This window comes from Pyrus communis, chromosome 2 (assembly GCF_041283825.1).
Source record: "Pyrus communis isolate YQ-2024b chromosome 2, ASM4128382v1, whole genome shotgun sequence".
In the NCBI taxonomy this organism is placed as follows: Eukaryota; Viridiplantae; Streptophyta; class Magnoliopsida; order Rosales; family Rosaceae; genus Pyrus; species Pyrus communis.
The window spans coordinates 26,196,013-26,211,652 of record NC_142566.1 but is presented as its reverse complement, the minus strand read 5'-3'; the positions used below and the strand labels follow the sequence as shown (position 1 = coordinate 26,211,652).

The window sequence follows — 15,640 nt, the reverse complement described above, 5'->3', positions numbered from 1 at the left end:
TGGATCAGAAGCATTATCAATTCTGATTTAAACGATATTGGAGATGGAGACTCGAACTCAAAACCCCGAGCGCAGGAGGTGAAATTCTTATCGAATAACTCAGCTACAAGCTCCTTGCATTTTATAAAGAGATTTGAGTCTCATGTAAAGATTATACAGTTTTTTGTTTCAAAATGCCTCAACAGAACTGTATTTCCATCACTGGTACAACAAAAAAAGTCTCTTTCCGACCGTGCAACACATCGATCAGCCCTAAGCTGCAGATGGAGACTAAAACCAAAACAAAACTCTCTTTCCGTCTAAAATTAGTTTTGCCAACCTTTCTATCCTTTCTTCGGCTCCATTCTAACTCGAAGTTTTTATCTTTTCTTCATGCTTCAGCTTCTGTGTCCTCAACCGTCTCAACTGCCTCCCCAAGAGTGAACCGAACAAACCTGCGTACTTTTATGTTCTCACCGAGAGCAGCAACAGTCTGCTTTACTAGGTCCTTCACCAAAATACTGTCATCTTTAATGAAAGCTTGCTCTAAAAGAGCCAGCTCCCCAAGCCTCTTTGAGATCCTCCCCTCCACGATTCTCTCTCTAATGTTCTCGGGTTTTGAAAGAAGGTCCTCCCTCTGCCTCTCAAGCTCTTTTTCCTTGTTCACCATGCTCTCTGGAATGTCTTCGATGGATACATATTGCACCTGCGGGCAGGCCACGACTTGCATTGCTAGATCATCAACCAACCCCTTGAAATTTTCACTTCGACCAACAAAGTCAGTCTCGCAGTTTACTTCAATCAGAACTCCAATGCGGGCGTCATGAATGTAGGATCCAATCCTGCCTTCAGCAGCAAGCCTGCTGGATTTCTTTTCAGCAGAAGAAAGACCCTTCTTCCTCAGGTACTCTTGTGCCTTCTCAAGGTCCCCTCCAGTTTCGGAGAGAGCTTTCTTGCAGTCCATCATCCCTGCTCCAGTTTCATCACGTAGTTGTTTAACCAACGCAGCAGAGACGGCTACAGTTGGTGCCCTGCAATATGTTGTTAAATACACATCAGCGACATACACAAAATATACATCCATACTGGCATGTGTTGGAACTCTCGTTTTTACCACAGTAACATAATAAAAATTCAATTTATTATATTAATGACCCCGTATTAGAGACTCTAATATAAAAGCAAGACATGACAGATGGAAAGCAGTTGCTTACTTCTCAACAGTTTCTTTGACTTCCACTACAGCAGGCTGCTCTTTTACTTCCGTGGCCACTGGTTTTGCCGCAGTTTGGGCAGCCACTTCAGCAGCAAAATCCTGACTCTTCTTCTCCAAGCCCTCTCCAAGATTGTAGCGCACAAACCTCTTCACTTTTATGTTTTCTCCAATAGTTGAAATGGTTTGTTTGACCAAGTCCTTCACCACCACCTTATCATTCTTAATGAAAGGCTGCTCAAGCAATGCCAGCTCCTCAAGCCTCTTCCTTATCCTCCCGTCAACAATCTTTGATCTAATCTGCTCTGGCTTTGACAAAAGATCTTCTTTCTGCATCTCAATTGCTCTTTCCTTGGTCACAAACTCTTCAGGAACATCTTCTGTAGCAAGGTACTGTACTTGAGGGCATGCAGCCACTTGCATGGCTAAATCATCAACCAGCTCCTTGAAAATGTCACCCCGAGAAACAAAATCTGTCTCACAGTTTACCTCTAGCAAGATACCTATTCTGCTATCGTGAATGTATGAACCTATTCTTCCTTCAGCAGTGGCTCTGCTGGCTTTCTTTTCTGCACTTGCTAAACCTTTCTTTCTGAGGAACTCCGTAGCTTTAACAATGTCCCCGCCAGTCTCTGACAAAGCATTTTTGCAATCCATCATTCCAGCTCCTGTTTCTTCACGCAGCTGCTTTACAAGGGCTGGTGATATAGTAGCTGTAATCCACATATAAAAACATACAATTACAGGCAGATAGATCTTGTAATAGAAGACCGCAATTGCAATGTGAAATGGAAAATCAATGACTTAACAGAATCCTTCAACATATTTAAGAGGATTTTATTCATCCTCACTCACCCACTACCAACATTATTCAGCATCAGATGGAACATGGTGTTGCACGGTAAAACAATATACATAAATATATATATATATATATATATATAAAATATTATTCAACCCAACAAATCAATATAACCATTCATTCCTTTACCCTATCCTACACATATTCTTCTTAGAATTTAGTCCAGATCCTCATAGTTTTCAATGGTTTAATTTTCATCTTGAAAGCAAAAAGTGTTCGGATCTCCTTGTACATGATATTCCATGAACCACATGCCATCAGTTTTCAGGCCTTTACTAATCGTTGGTTTACTTGGTTTACTGTAGAACTTTATGAATTGCATTAAAATGAGCAAGACAAAACAACCTTCAGGTTTACTTTCCTTCGGGGAAGGATTGTCAGATTGTCCATTTGAATTAGAAACACTGCCATTCTTCTCGGGAGAACTGTCCACTTTGTCATCTTCCACTTGTGTGATAGACGGCAATTCACTCTCAGCAGCAGATGTAATGTTGTCAGCTAGGTCTTCTACTACTTTGGTGGCTTCACTTTCTGTCAAAACGATGTCATCATCAGCTAATTCTTCAGAAGGATCAGAAGTTCTATCACTTTTTGTTCCATCTGTGTTTTTAAATTTTAATTTTGTTGTAAAAAAACCAATATGTCTCTATAGCATGAGTGTTTCAACGTCTAAATGTTAAATTATGCAAAGTTTGAGCGTATTTGGTCACAAAATAGCATATTATTTTGCACATTATAGGCATCTTATGTTTGTTGTTACCATCTCAGACTTGGAGCAAAATTTTGGAATTCAATTGAATGAATGTAAATACTAAACTTAAATAAAAAAACTTAGTTATGAACCTTTTGGTTCTTCAGTTAGTGCAGCAGAAGGAATTTCGCTCTCTGAAGTAGGTGGTTGCAGTTCAACTTTTGCTATGGTATCATCTACTTGAGCCTCTATAACCTCTCCGCCTGTTGGAATTTCTGAAGCCGATGTGTGATTAGCTATTTCACCAGACAAATCCGCACTTGCATTTTCCACTCCATCCGTGGTAGATATACTCCCTTCAGGAGCCAAGATATCAGAACTCACCTCTTCTTTTTCTATGGTTTGTTCTGTAGTTTCTAGTGCAGCAGAAGGAATTTCGCTCTCTGAAGTAGGTGGTTGCAGTTCACCTTTTGCTATGGTATCATCCACTTGAGGCTCTATAACCTCTTCGCCTGTTGGAATTTCTGAAGCCGACGTGTGATTAGCTATTTCACTAGACAAATCTGCGCTTGCGTTTTCCACTCCATCCGTGGTAGATGTACTCCCTTCAGGCGCCAAGATATCAGAACTCACCTTTTCTTTTTCTATGGTTTGTTCTGTAGTTTCTAGTGTTTCAATTGTACTAGAAACTGGGCTTTCCTGGTCCTCTGAAGAAGCACCACCATTTTCAACAGTTTCATCTACCGCTGCAGGGACACCAAGAGTTCCCTGCTCGCTGCTTGCTTTTTCATCCAACACTTCAGGAATACCTGACTCACTGCTTGGAATTGCTTTAGCTGCTTTTTCTATTTTCTCTCTTTCATCCAAAAAAGAAGCAATATCCTTGTTTTGGCGGAACGCCAGAACGAATGGGTTCGTTGCAGTGTGGATTACTCCCTGACTGACCTGCGAGTCCGACTTTAGAATATCTTCTTCTTTCTTCATTGTCAAGGTTACTTGTCCTCTTGTAGTACGCAGGACACGGACGTTTATTTCTTGGCCAAGCTGCAGGGAGGTCTCTCCCATGACGTTTGCAAATCCATCGTCAGGTTCCTCTGATGTAGGGAGGAATCCTTCCTCCCCCTCAGGAAGAGATATAAAAGCACCAGCCCTGCCGAAATTCTTTACAGTGCCCACTAGGTCCTGCCCCTTTTCAAACTTCGTAGTTTTTCTCACCTCATTTTTCCTATCGCCTTTCTTTGGGCCACTCCTTCTACCAGGTCCACCCCTATCACTACCAGCAGAAGCATCTTTCCTTTGCTGCGGCTTACTGCCATCGTCACGTTGACGCATAGTGAGAGAGATTCGCCCAGTCTCCGGATTGGCTTCAACTAATGTCACCTTCACCTCTTGCCCAACAGAAACGATGCTTCCAACGTCCTTGACGTAACTATCACTCAATTGTGAAACATGTACGAGTCCATCTGTGAAAGCTCCAAAATCAATAAAAGCACCAAATGGCTGGATTGATCTTACTTTCCCGGTAAAAGTTGCACCCACAACCAGCTCCTCATTCTTCACAGGCGGCATCTCACTTTTCCTAACAGGTTTTGTACGCTTTGGTTGAGCATCTTGAGATGGGCTGGGACTATCCTCAGGGGATTTGGCTTCACCAGAAGCTGCATCTTCAACTGGTGAGTCTGCTTCCTCAACCGCTACATCAGTTCCTGTAGCAGATACAGGGATTCTACATTTATGATGCACGGGGCACCTGCTGTGGTACAATGGAAAAGATTTGATAGAGGTCGAAAAAGGTAAAAGAAAACTCTGTGGGGATAGAGTATGTCTTGCAGATTTCCTCGAAAAACTGAATTTTGTTAAACAATTGTTCTTTCTTGCAGTAAAGGCAGTTCCAGGTATATGCGAGACATTGCTTATAGAATACGGAATTACAGGCGTCATATTGACTTGAAAAAGTAGAAGTTGAGTCCTGCTAGCATAAGACTTTCATTCCTTGCACACCTGCACAGCATATCAAAATGATAAACGAAACGAAAGGATTCATCCAAAGTACGATGAAAACAAACTGTTAGGAATAACGCAAAATGATACTGATATCGAGCAAGTTGTGTCATTATGAGCATAAAGATAGAGATAACATATCAATTCAAATGCACCTGGTTCACCTGAGTCATAAAATTCCATGTACAGAGAATGTTGTTTCAAAACATACATTACAAGTGCTAACGCAGCCGAAACCACGAGAATACATCCTCTCATGTTTCCACCGAAAGTACATATACAATTGCTAACATCCCAAGCCATGAGAATACATCCTTCCACAGTTCCGTCAAAAGCACATTACAAGTGCTAAAACATATAGACTTGATAGCTTCCACCAAAATTATCGTGTAGATTACCTAATTACGTTCAGTGGAGCAACGAAAAATTTGACTATTGAACAAAATCAACACTCGTATTTCGAACTAATTTATATCCATATCAAACCGAAACACTGAACAGACAAACAATCATCCCAATCCCCCAATCCTGTTTGCCGGGTCCATTCATAACTACCGCACGCTATCACTGAAAAACAAGAACCAAACTTTCTCTTCCATTTCAATGACACCTTGAAGTAAAACAAGAACACCAAGCAAACATTACAAGAATCCAGTATTTACAAACAGAACACAACCAGCAAAAAAGTGAGGAAAAAAAACAGAGAAATTACAATATCCAAAGGCAAAACCATCAAAACTAACAAAAAAATCAACACAAAATCAAAAACCCATTACTGAAAACTCATCGAAACACAGAAAGGAGGAGAATTTAAAACACCCATTTAGTAAATGGAGCTGAATTTTGTACCTTCGAAAAAAAAAAAATTGGGCAAATTGGAGTTCCCAAGTCTGAAGCTTATTCAATCTATATGCTGCTGGCGAATGACATGAGCCTACTGAAAGGTGGGGCTTTAAATCCTTATCTTTTTTGTGGTGGCACGGCGTCTGTATGCGTTGCTCAAAGATTAGGCAGTCTCTGCCCGGTCCGGTTTCAATCTGCTGCGTTGGGCCGTTTAAGCCGGAGCCGAAACTCACTAATGGGATGGACTCAAAAGGGTCAAAGCCTATTTAGGCCATACATGCTAAAGCTAGCTGGTCCATTTTATGATCACATCGGAAGGGTAAAATTTGTTGAACAATTTTTTTGTTTGTTTTGGTTTTTAGGTAAAACAGCTTCTGACATTAGCATAACTATTCATTTTGATCTCTGATAATGAAAATCGATAAAAGTGGTTCCTGAGTTTGCTCATCGTAAATTCATTTTGGCCCTTCAGTAAAAAAATATGTAAATATCCTCAATAAGTGAAGGGTTGGTTTAACAAAAAATACCCCTAAAAATGTCGTCACGTGACAATTTAATGAGAATATTAACAGATTTTTTGCAGAAGTACAAAGGCCCAAAGTAAAACAAACACAGTACAAAGTAAAATCCAAACCAATAGTGCTACTTGCACTTTAAACTCTCCCATAATCCTAACCAATTGCCCATTCTAACATAATATGCAATATCAGCCCAAGTTTAAAACCAGTTATTTCATTGTGGTATGTAAGCATTGAACTTCTTAAACTGCATCATGCGAAACCTTTTCAACACTCAGAAAATCAACAGAGAGAAACAAAGTTACATGATAAACAACTAGACCAATAAGTATAACGTTTATTAAATTGAAATGTGACCACATGCATGCATGCAAGCAAAGTATAAAGTTGTGAACTTTACAAAAAAAGAAAAAAAAAAAGAAAAAAAAAAAGGCATTGTTGGGTAGAAAAAGCAAATTCAATAGATTCATCAACACCAGAGTAGCTAATTAACAAACATAAGCATGGGTGAGATATAAATATACACACACACCCATATATATAACTATATATATATATATATATATAGTTATATAGTTATATAATTTAAACATGAAGATGACATCATCACTAGTATAGTTTGAATTTGTTAAGCAAAAAACTTTATAGTCAAGATATTCTCAATGTCATATGCCAATTTAAAAAAGTTTCCAACACGTGTAAAGAAAAGATATATATGGCACTATATTATGGGGTTTAGGCTTGTCTATATTCATATGCTAATAGTTTCCTTGTCTATCATTGGGTTGGATCGGGTTTAGATTCGAGTTTCAACTTAATTTGTAATTTCAGTATCATGTAATAATTTTTCACCATACGAGAAAACATTAGTGCATTTTTTGAGCATAAGTTGATTGTTTTTAACTTGAACACGTTTAAAATCAAGGGAGTTTTAACAAAAAACCTACGGTATTGTTCACTTTAACGAAAAACCACATTTTTACCCTAAAAAGTCAATCATGGTACTATTCACTTTACCCTTTATTTTGTCATTATCATTAAAACTCAAAGTTTTCAAGCTCTTTTCATTAGTTTTCCTTAAAATCAAATCATTTGAGAAATATAATTAGGTTGAATTGGGTTTATATTCGAGTTTTCATACGGAAGCTTAATGCTAGGCTCAATAAATTTGAAATGTATGATAGGTTGGATCCGGTTTATATTCGAGTTTAAGTTCGAGTTTTCATGAATGTATTATAGTAACTTTTTGTGACATGGGAGAATATTTGTTGCATGTTTTGAGCGATTATATAGATTGATTGTTTCGAACTTGAAGACGTTTAATCCCAAATCAGATTGGAAGATACAGGAAGGGAAAGAATTCCAATTATAATGAGAAATCCGCTCCAAATATAAACACAATCAAAGCACACCAAACAATGATCATATTGTATAGTGAATTATTATAATTTAAATTATTGAAGATTAGGGTAATCACAATTATCTATTATTAAATGAAAACAAGATCATAATTCAGAAATGATATCGAAGATAGATCATAAGAGCACTGAGTATGTTGGTTTTGTGATTAAGGAGGAGACAATGAGGACAACTGCATTAATATTATGCTTCATTTCCAAGACTTGCATATTTAAGAGAGATTCTTTAATGTATCGGGAACACGGTCGGGTATACTAAATATCATAATACAATTGGTTGATTTTTTTTTTATTTTTAAAAATTTCTAACCAAGTGTATTATGATACTCGATGTACTAAACTGTATTTCCGGCACATTAAAAAGTTTTTTCATATCTAAAATGAGGTGAGAGGCCAAGTGTTGAATTCTCTAGCATCTCCACATGTGGGTTAGGAGCTTTGTAGTTTCCAAGGTCCCCACATTCCGGCTGTGCCCCTTATACAAGTCCTTTAGACCCTTCTTGCACTTTTGTATTGCATAAAAAATATAAGAGGATCTCCGACCCAGGTTTAAACATTGATTCATGGGGTATTTTATAATCCAATTAGCTCACCATTTGGCTACAAAATTATTACTAGCATATATAAAAATAGGGTTTTGTTTAACTACTCAATCATGCATCTCAATATAAAAATAGGGTCACCAGCAAATCAAAGCAATATATAAAAGCACACCCCCTGCATAATCAACCAAAACCATAAGTTGTTACAATGGCATATATAAGTAATTTTCGATCCATACATGCAATATCTTGGGCCTATTCATCTTTAATTTATTTAGAAGTATGATTAGGGTTTTGTTTACTTTCCGTTTTTTCTTTGCAGTGAAACAATAGCAGTTTATTATAATAACAATAAAATGCTTCCAAAAAAAAAAAAAAAACAAGAAAATGTACAAATTTCAAAGGGAATATATAAGGGCTGATTTGGTATTGCTGTGCTTTGAAAAAAAACTGATTCTGCTGTGTTGTGAGAATAAGCGGCTGTGAAATAAAGCAGCAGAATGTTTGGTAAACTTTTTTGTAAAAGTGCTTTTGAAAAAAAAAATAGTATTATAGTGTTTGGTAAACTTTTATGTAAAACAGATGTGAAAAAAAACTGATTTTTCAAAGCTGGGTTTTGCAGCTTCTTGTTTTTGGCTTTTTTTCACCCAAAACTGTGAAAAAAGTTGAAGCTGAATGTTTACCAAACACAAAAATAGCTCCCAGTTTTTTTCAGAATCATCTCAGTACCAAACCAGATCTAAGTCTCTCCAAACCAAAAGGACTTGAAAAAAAAAAAAAAAAAAAAAAGGTCTACATGGGTGATAAGCACGAGAAGTAGCAGATAAACCCAATAAAAAAGGAACACAACTAGTCATCACTCATCAAGAGGAGATTAAAATGTCTCTATAAGTTTTTTCGGTATGTAAAAACGTATATTATCGAGATAAAACCATCAGCTAATCCTTTTTTTGGTAGAGAAAAAAAAAAAAAAAACAAATGGAACACAACTAAATTCTATTGATAAGATCATATGTTCTTTTCAGAAAATAAAAAGTGATTTCATATATTAATATTTTACAAGAGTTGTTATTTTGCTTTGAAGATCGTTTCTATGGTCAACGGATAAATACTTATAAAAGATTAAGTATGGCATGAGAGTAGTAGCAACAAAGCTAGTGTGACATTGGATCAAACTTTTATCAAGATCATCGATGATTCTTTTCAATTTTTAACTGATCCAACAAAAGTTTATGGGGAGACGGAGAGTTTAATTTTGTACAGAATATTATCAATCCCACACATACACACGTACGCGCACCAACCCGACCCATAATCCCTCGTCACTTGCTTTTCTCGAGTAATGCTAAAGATGTTATTTATTAAACTAAATTTATAAATTCTATGATGTGTTATTAATAATTAAATTTTAATTAATATATTTATTTTTTTATTAATAAAACATCACATGTTTTACAAATTTAAATTGATTAACGTACTTAATTTTCTTAATTATCCTTCCTAACATCCTTAACCAGTTGAGAAGTTATGGTGCAACTCCCCATGTGCTGTATTGGAATACTATTTAATTCTGGGAAATCCTATGGGATTAAGGCTGAATTGAATGGATATAGAAATGGTGGATGGTTGACTTGGCTAGATTTTACAACGTATTGTAACTTGATTTTACTTTAAAAATAAAATATATCAATTCAATCGTTTATTTATTATTTTAAGTACACGAAAAATCTCTCGTAGAATTAGGTTTTCAATTTTCGATCCCTGAAGATACAAAGAGAAATGCTAATGAGATTTTCTTATAATATGATTCTCTATAAATTCTCTAATATTTCACAGTTTAACATTATTTTTCGTACCAACATCATAATACAATGTGCTACAAATATAAAGTAGCAAAAAATTTATAAAAAAATGCTCTTTTAAAAGAGTCACATTAGCATTTTTCATACGCAAAACAAACACTGGGTTTTCCAAAGATCGTTTCACCTCTCCTTTTCTTTCTTTTTCTTTTGCTTTGCAAATCGTCCGGAGTAATCCACTATGTAAGTTTGCATGTGCCTACAAATCTACAGTAGATATCATATATTCCCTGCATCCCTCTCCACTTCCCTTTGTCTTTCTTTTTCTTTTTTTCTTACTATTATATTACTGTACTAACTCCATCACTCATCAAATCGAATCCAATTAACATATATATTCCCCCATTTTTCCACTACCCTTACTACTATTAAAATCCTTTTATTCTCCTGGTAAAAAGTTGTTTATGCCTTTTCTTTTTGGGTTTTCTAACCCAAATTAGGTTAAAAGCACTTTGAAAAAAAATTTAGGGTTTTTTTTTCCTTCTTCTTTTTGAGTGTTGCAGACAAATTCTAAAAGTGACTTCACGTGACTAATTGATTTTTTTTTCTTTTCTTTAGATCGATTAAATAAGAAAAATATATTTTAGTTTAAAAAATCACGTAACTATTTAAATAAGCAATTGGTGTGCATCAAACAATATTAAATATTCTATCATTGAACATAATCATGGAAAATGTGCTTGAATGAAACGCCTCATACAAAAACACTTCAAAATTAATAAGCCATAATTTTATAAGGTACATTACATACACAATTTGCATATGACACGAATGGTATGTTTACATAATCTAAAATCTAGTTTCTTGTACGTTTTTCTTTGTGAATATTGAATAAGAATTTCTTGTCAAATTGTCAAGGGAAATATGTAATATTATATGTATGTTTACTAAATATATGTTAACATTATTGGTAAGTAAGAATTGTGGACGTCAGTGCCCGATGACAACGTTACACATGGCACAGTATTAATAGGGCCCTCGGAAATCACACCATCTTCAAATTGATATAGGAACATACCAAATAAATTAAATTGTGTAATATTAAGGAGATTAAATTTGTAGATAAAATTTAAAAAAATTAAAGTACATAGAAGTTGATGATTGGTTTATTATTTACACGTTGATAAACATGTTTATTCTTATTGGTGACACATCATTTAGTTTACAAATTTAATTTTCAAATTTGATCTCCCTAGTATTACCCAATTAAATTATGTGACCATTGTAGATATAATTGTTTTTAATCATATGATTCACGACATGTATAATTTACTCAAGCAGTTGAATGTCATCATGTACATTACAGGCAGTCTACTTAGTGCTGCTCATGTGTTTATTATAATAATGTTTCTAATTAGAGATGCATTTTGTACCGAAAATGATTTTCTCACCTCCAAATCTCCTCATCTTCAAATTAATATTATAATAATATTAACGTAACTTAATTATAACTGTTCAAATAAGAAGAGATTCGAAGAAAGAGAGATTTGGAAGAAAACTAATCCTGCTTCATTTTACACAGTTGGTAGCTTCAAGCATCGGTTAACGAATATAATTTAAAGAGTTATGTTAGAGAGATTCAATTTGTAAATTAAATTTTGTAAACTAAATGACATGAAAGTTAGTGATTGAATTATTACTTAATCGTTGATAAACGTGCTTATTTTTTATTTGTGACACCTCATTTAGTTTACAAATTTAGTCTCCCTATTACTCTAATTTAAATAAATGGATATGGTTGAAATTGTTGCATGCACACCACAAAAATGACGTTTTGGAATTCAACGTGTTCTTTGTAACATCCCACATCGTCCAGGAGAGTGGATCATGTAAGCCTTATATGTATATTCTCATCTCTACCTAACACGAGGCTTTTTAGGAGCTCACTGGCTTCGGGTTCCATCGAAACTCCGAAGTTAAGTGAGTAGCGCACGAGAGTAATCTCAAGATGGGTGACCTACTGGGAAGTTCTCGTGTGAGTTCTCAAAAACAAAATCGTGAGGGTGTCTCGTGTGAGTTCTCAAAAACAAAATCGTGAGGGTGTGGTCGAGACCCAGGCCGGGATGTGACATTCTTAATTTTTTTTTTTTTTTCATTTATCTTTCAGTCTCGATTAATTATTCGCTTCTTTGTTTCAAAACCAAATATGAACGCTTTCCACAATTCCCCTCCAGCATGTTTTGGGCTCCATTATTTGACACAGGGATAAAGCTTGAGTTAGATCAGCTGAGCTTGTAATTATCTTCTAAATAGGTTAATGGTTATTTCATAATTTAGAATAAGTCAAATAAACTTAACTTTTAACCATGGTGGGGTGGCTTAGTGGTTGAGGATAAATTTCAAACATGTATTTCACATGGTTCAATTCCCAAAAACAAAGCCGTGAGGGTGTAGTAGGGGCCCAGACCAGGATGTGACATTCTTAATTTTTTTTTTTTTTTTCATTTATCCTTCAGTCTCGATTAATTATTCGCTTCTTTGTTTCAAAACCAAATATGAACGCTTTCCACAATTCCCCTCCAGCATGTTTTGGGCTCCATTATTTGACACAGGGATAAAGCTTGACTTAGATCAGCTGAGCTTGTAATTATCTTCTAAATAGGTTAATGGTTATTTCATAATTTAGAATAAGTCAAATAAACTAACTTTTAACCATGGTGGGGTGGCCTAGTGGTTGATGATAAATTTCAAGCATGTATTTCACATGGTTCAATTCATGGCATTGGTGAATCGCATGATGATAGTCATGAAGAGCTGAAATGCCTTTGTGAGTGTATCCGGCCTCCGAAAGAATGGATTGCCGTGACAAAGCCACCCGCTAATCTTAAAAAAAAAAAAAAAAAAAAAAAAAAAAATTGAACTAACTTTTCTCCCCAACTTAAATCAATACCACGTGTTAAAAATTCAAAATTCTCTACAATCTCAAAATTCTTAAATACAAACTCAATTATTTTGTTCTTTTTCATAAGATAGTATTTATAATAGTACGGGGAAGCAATAATAGAAAATAGATCAAACAAACCTTAGTCCACAAGTACTAGGGGAAACCTAGACCTTTAATAAAATAACATAAAACAAAACCTCTAAGTAAATATAACCTTTAATTTTTTTATATTTTCCAACACCCGTCTCAAACTCAAGATCATGAATTTGCCAGAAGAAAAACAAATATAACTTGAAACTTTGTAAATTCAGCAACATGCACTAGATATACGTATCACATAGTCAAGTACATCGTTTATAAAGACGATATTCTATTAGGTAGATATCTATACAATTATAGTCTCAATTATGTAGAAGATGTGATTCATCAATATGATTTCAAGACGAGGACCTAATTTACAAGGGATTTTTTGGGTACCCGAAGTTTTAGAACTCCAGGTGTTTTAACAGGTACTTTGAAGCATCTAAGAATTTTTTAATTTACAAATTAATATTAGAGCATCTTCAATGAACTTTTTAAATGAGCTCTTAACTAAAATTTAGAGAGGAGTTTTTAGCCAAATTAACTCCGATCATGCTCTCTATCTACATTCTAAGATAGAGATTCATCTGGGAGGTCCTAGATTTAGGGAGGGAGAAATGAGCTTTTAGTGGCTCTCTACAATTCTTGCTAATTGTTTTAAATAAATAATTAATTCCTACTAACTATTTTTTTTTCTTTAAAAAGGAGGTCAGCTGGTATCTTCGTCACGACAACCCATCTTTCCTCACGACAGTCTACTTCCAAAAAGACTCATAGGGGCATTTCCTATTAGCTATATTGACTCATAGCCATTACTACTCTCTAAAGTCGGGAGTATGATTGGAAAATAACTTTTTTAGAGAGCCCATAGAATAACTTCTTGATAATTTTAGCTAAAATTTTTCTATAGAATACAGAGCATTATTGGAAATAATTTTCTGTCTTCAACGAGTTAAAGCCGTAATGATCCAATTATGATTAATGACATACATGTAATTCTTATATACAATATTATATAATTACACTAAAACTGAGGAGCAAATTATATAAAACTCACCGTTGATAAAATTTGAACCTAAAATATCTAACTTACAAGTTGCATGATTTTTTTTTTTTTTTTTTTTTTGAACAAATGATATTATCTACACTAAAAGGGAGGGGTAGACTTAGCCTCATAATGGGCTAACAATAATGTGATTCAAATTTGCCTAACGAAAATCGAACCTAAGGCCTCTTACTTACAAGTGAAAGGAAATACCACTAAACAGTTAGATTAAGTAGTAGCTGCATAACATGTTTAATTTAAAGAAACCTCAAAATGAGGTTTTCGGTAATTGCATGAGTTCACATGTCTGTTTAAGAAAATGGAGCGTACTAGGATTTTTTTTTCCTCTCCTCTTTCCATCCCTTCCATCATCTCCTCTCACATTCTCTATTTTGTCTTTTTCTTTCTATAAAAAAATAATATAAAATATCAACGTGATTTTACTGTGACCGTTCAAATAGGAGAGGAAGAAAGAAAAGGGAAAAAAAGAGGATGTAGAATCATACTCCAAATGGAGCAGCCTCACTTTCCACCACACAACACATAAAATGTGACCCACAGATCGTCCGTGGAACAGCTTAATTAGATTTGGTCCCTTAAACCATTCACATATATATATGTTTCCAAAAAAAAAAAAAAAAAAAAAAAAAAAAAAACATATATATCTAATCGAATTTCTCACCATGTGTTGGTTAATTCTCCATATTTAACCATTCTTTTCGAGAAACTACTTAAATTTGAGAATTTTAACAATTTATATATTTTACATTGATCTCTCTTAATTATCTTATATGGAAAAGATTAAGGTGAAATTTAATTAATTAAATATATAAGATCGATCCGCAAGTACAGCATGTTAGCTGCTTGAGAAGCCAATATTTTTTATTATTATTTAATCCTCATCACTAATAGACAATCCCTATGAAGCTGCAAAAAAGATTTCTAGAATCTAAAATTAAATGTGATTTTTCTTTTTTGGAAGACAAATTAAATGTGATTTGGTCTAGCTTCCATAATGTGCCATATAATATATATTTTAAACCCTTCTCCTTTCTTAATAAGTTGCTTAAAGAAATCTGAAGTTGTTAACAGCTGGGGCTTTTAGGGCACCCGTAAGCTGACATACATACAATTTTATCATGGAACTGGAAACCACAAGTAAATGTGGAACCCACCTTAAGTTTAAACCTGCACAATCGGCAGAAATGATATGCTAATGGTGGATTGTTTGATGAATAAATTCAGATGATGATTTGAAGATTTTACTTAAAATTATTCGTTGTCGATTTTTAGAATTTTGTATTTATGGTCATAATCGATTCCTATTATAAATCATTATGTAAAATTAATTATGTTAAAAAATCAATTAAAATTAAGGTCGTTTAGTCATCGAACTATATTAAAACAGACGAACAAGATTGATAAAAGTATTACGAACCGTCTTTGTATTTGCTATAATAAATTTACTAAATAACTTAGTTTTAATTCATTTTTGTAGAGATTATCTTTACAGAGGACTTATAAATCAAAAGCACAAAACTTTGTAATTCAAACACGAAAAGTTTAAAGTAGGAGTTCCTATTTATATTTGAGTAGCCAAGTATTGTTCTAATGGTTTGATTGATAGAATCCTCGTTTTTAACTAATTGCATTCTGAATTATCCATAACCTCTTATTTTCAATATATTTCAAAATAATAATATC

The 15,640-nt window shown here is 34.5% G+C and overlaps 1 protein-coding gene across 2 annotated transcripts; it reads right to left on the bottom strand.

Moving 5' to 3' along the window:
* Nucleotides 1–87: 87 nt before the first annotated feature.
* LOC137746773 (polyprotein of EF-Ts, chloroplastic) lies at nucleotides 88–5,793 on the bottom strand. 2 transcript variants are annotated; one of them, XM_068486779.2, is made up of 5 exons: nucleotides 5,596–5,793; nucleotides 2,898–4,746; nucleotides 2,400–2,654; nucleotides 1,194–1,905; nucleotides 88–1,010 (listed from the first exon to the last, which is right to left on the bottom strand). In XM_068486779.2, the coding sequence occupies exons 2-5, from the start codon at nucleotides 4,684–4,686 to the stop codon at nucleotides 371–373; spliced, it is 3,396 nt and encodes a 1,131-aa protein (XP_068342880.2). In that variant the 5' UTR covers nucleotides 4,687–4,746; nucleotides 5,596–5,793; the 3' UTR covers nucleotides 88–370. The 2 variants fall into 2 exon arrangements, with proteins under 2 accessions (XP_068342880.2, XP_068342881.2); XM_068486780.2 differs by having other exon boundaries at nucleotides 2,400–2,585.
* Nucleotides 5,794–15,640: the final 9,847 nt, after the last annotated feature.

Bases quoted from the DNA above. Each gene is read 5' to 3' on its own strand.
- LOC137746773 (XM_068486779.2), bottom strand. From the start codon at position 4,686: ATGACGCCTGTAATTCCGTATTCTATAAGCAATGTCTCGCATATACCT. The intron at 2,655-2,897 runs GTTCATAACTAA...TTAAAAACACAG, and splicing joins ACTAACTGAAGAACCAAAAG to ATGGAACAAAAAGTGATAGA. The intron at 1,011-1,193 runs GTAAGCAACTGC...AACATATTGCAG, and splicing joins GTCAAAGAAACTGTTGAGAA to GGCACCAACTGTAGCCGTCT.